At 30.0% G+C, this 2,364-nt stretch overlaps 1 protein-coding gene across 1 annotated transcript in view; it reads left to right on the forward strand.

Annotated features, from left to right (window-relative positions):
• LOC107641075 (uncharacterized protein At1g24485-like) overlaps window positions 37-2,364 on the forward strand; it is a 5,202-nt gene continuing 2,874 nt past the window's right edge. The window contains exons 1-3 of the mRNA XM_021123948.1: window positions 37-649; window positions 1,653-2,128; window positions 2,263-2,280. Of these exons, the coding sequence (XP_020979607.1) occupies window positions 63-649; window positions 1,653-2,128; window positions 2,263-2,280 (1,081 nt within the window). The 5' untranslated portion in view covers window positions 37-62. The remainder of the gene's footprint in view (window positions 650-1,652; window positions 2,129-2,262; window positions 2,281-2,364) is intronic.

Here is a 2,364-nt window from a genome sequence, read left to right on the forward strand (position 1 = left end):
TAAAATACAATCACACACAAAAAAAAAAACAAAACCCACTTTCACAACCATAAGTCATAACCATGAGAAGTACTCTTCATTTATTCATAGCACTTTTTGTGCTATTACAATTAAGCCCTTCATCACATGCAACATTTGTTAGCATTGATTGTGGCTCCTCCGAATCCTTCACCGATCAAAACAACATAAGATGGGTTGGTGATGATTCATACATCCAACATGGTGTGCCTCAACAAGTCTATTTAGGTTCCAATGATCCATTGAGCACTCTTAGGGTGTTCCCAAATGGAAAGAAGCATTGCTACTCCATCAAAGTTCAAGAGGGTGAAAAGGTTCTTGCTAGAGCAAGCTTCTACTACGGGAATTATGATGACAAATTCTCACCACCAATCTTTGATCTTCAATTTGATGGAAACTATTGGGCCACTGTTAATACATCAAATTATTACTATGTTGATTATGAAGCTATATATGTGACTAAGGGAAACTTTACTAGTATATGTGTTGCTCAAACAAAGCCTAACATGCTTCCTTTCCTATCATCACTTGAACTACGTAGCTTGGACCCAAAAATGTATAGCCATGTTGATTCCCATCATGCTTTGATTTTGCAATGGAGATATGCTTTTGGTGGAAATCAAACTATCAGGTATTCAGAATTAATATATGTATACATTATGCTTTGGTACATACTTATTTTTGGTGAACCAAAATTAATATATACATTAATACTTGAGAATATAATTTGTTAGAATTTACAATTTTCTGAATTATGGCCATAATTTTCATTTATAACTTTGTCAATTTTTTTATGCATTTCAATATCTAGCTTCCCAATTTTTAATCCCTTTCGTTACAATTTTTTTTTAGATACCTATATAGTCTTTGAATATAATTAGGCTCTTATAGTTTAAGCATTTTTTTTAACTGATAAGCTAAAATCGTTTTTCAACCATATCATTCTAATGGAAAAGTTTTGTGATTAAACGCCTTTACTATACAAAAGTTTTAAAAAGTAAAGGAGCTTGGTCTGAAAATTTTTAAACTAAAGAAACCTTGATTGAAAGATGTTTGTACATCATATAGAGTTTAGAAATGTAAAATAATGTTTAAAGTATTAAGGTTAAATGAAAATTTTTTATACAATTCAATAGATGCTGATCCAATTGAAAATTAAATGAAATTATATATAAAACATTTAACTCCTATGAAGCTTTTGGTATTTCAAATTGCCAACCAATTTTTGGAGGAAATATATAAACAAATATAGAACATAACATTTTTTTTCTTATTAAATTTATGCAAAATTCATTTAAAATTAAAAATTCACTCAGAGAGTAAAAGACACAGTAAGTTGACCAATTTATAGTAATATAAGATGTGTTTAGATTTTCTAATAAAGTTTAAATTATTAACAAAAAACAGATAAATAATCATAACATATAACAAAAATGATTTTGAGACAAAAAAGAAAACATTGTAAATATTTTTAGAAGATTGATATTCTAATAATTTTAACCATTAATTTTAATTAATATATTTTTTATAGTTGAAATCAAGCTTAAAACAGCTAGAACATGTTTCTGGTTAAATCTAAAATTCTTGTGTTAGCTTGTTGATGAAAATTGAGAATCCATTGGAATATTGTACAGGTACCCAGATGACATATATGATAGAATATGGAGAGCAGCAGATGGCATAGGGCTGTCTGAGATCCATAATCAATTTTCAAGAATTGACATGACAACATCAGAAGATGTTCCACCTGAATCTGCACTCCAAAATGCCATTGTCTCAACAAGCACCAATCACTACATTCAATTCATCAACAGGCTCCCATCAAAGAAACAAGTCCCTGTTTACATCACAACTTACTTCTCTGAACTCATTCCAACTGCAGTTGGAAACAGGTCCTTTCAGATGTACATTGACAACAACAAATTCTCAACCCCTATTGTTCCTCCTTTTGGACAAGTTAAGGAACTTTATGTTACTAATGTTACTGCTTCTTCAGACACTTCTTTTGTTCTTCAGGCTACTCAGACTTCTACCCTTCCTCCTTTGCTAAATGCTCTTGAGGTTTATACTATTTCTAATGCTTTGACTGCAGGAACAGATAGCAGAGATGGTAAGTTTTTTTGAAACTGTTATTTAATCAATTCTTTCTAATGGATAAGACTTTGTTATTGTCTTAACTAAATACTTGAATTTATTTTGCTAAATCTCTTGAGGTTTATACTATTTCTAATGCTTTGACTGCAGGAACAGATAGCAGAGATGGTAAGTTTTTTTGAAACTGTTATTTAATCAATTCTTTCTAATGGATAAGACTTTGTTATTGTCTTAACTAAATTCTTGAATTTA

This window comes from Arachis ipaensis, chromosome B05 (assembly GCF_000816755.2).
Source record: "Arachis ipaensis cultivar K30076 chromosome B05, Araip1.1, whole genome shotgun sequence".
NCBI classification, from domain to species: domain Eukaryota; kingdom Viridiplantae; phylum Streptophyta; class Magnoliopsida; order Fabales; family Fabaceae; genus Arachis; species Arachis ipaensis.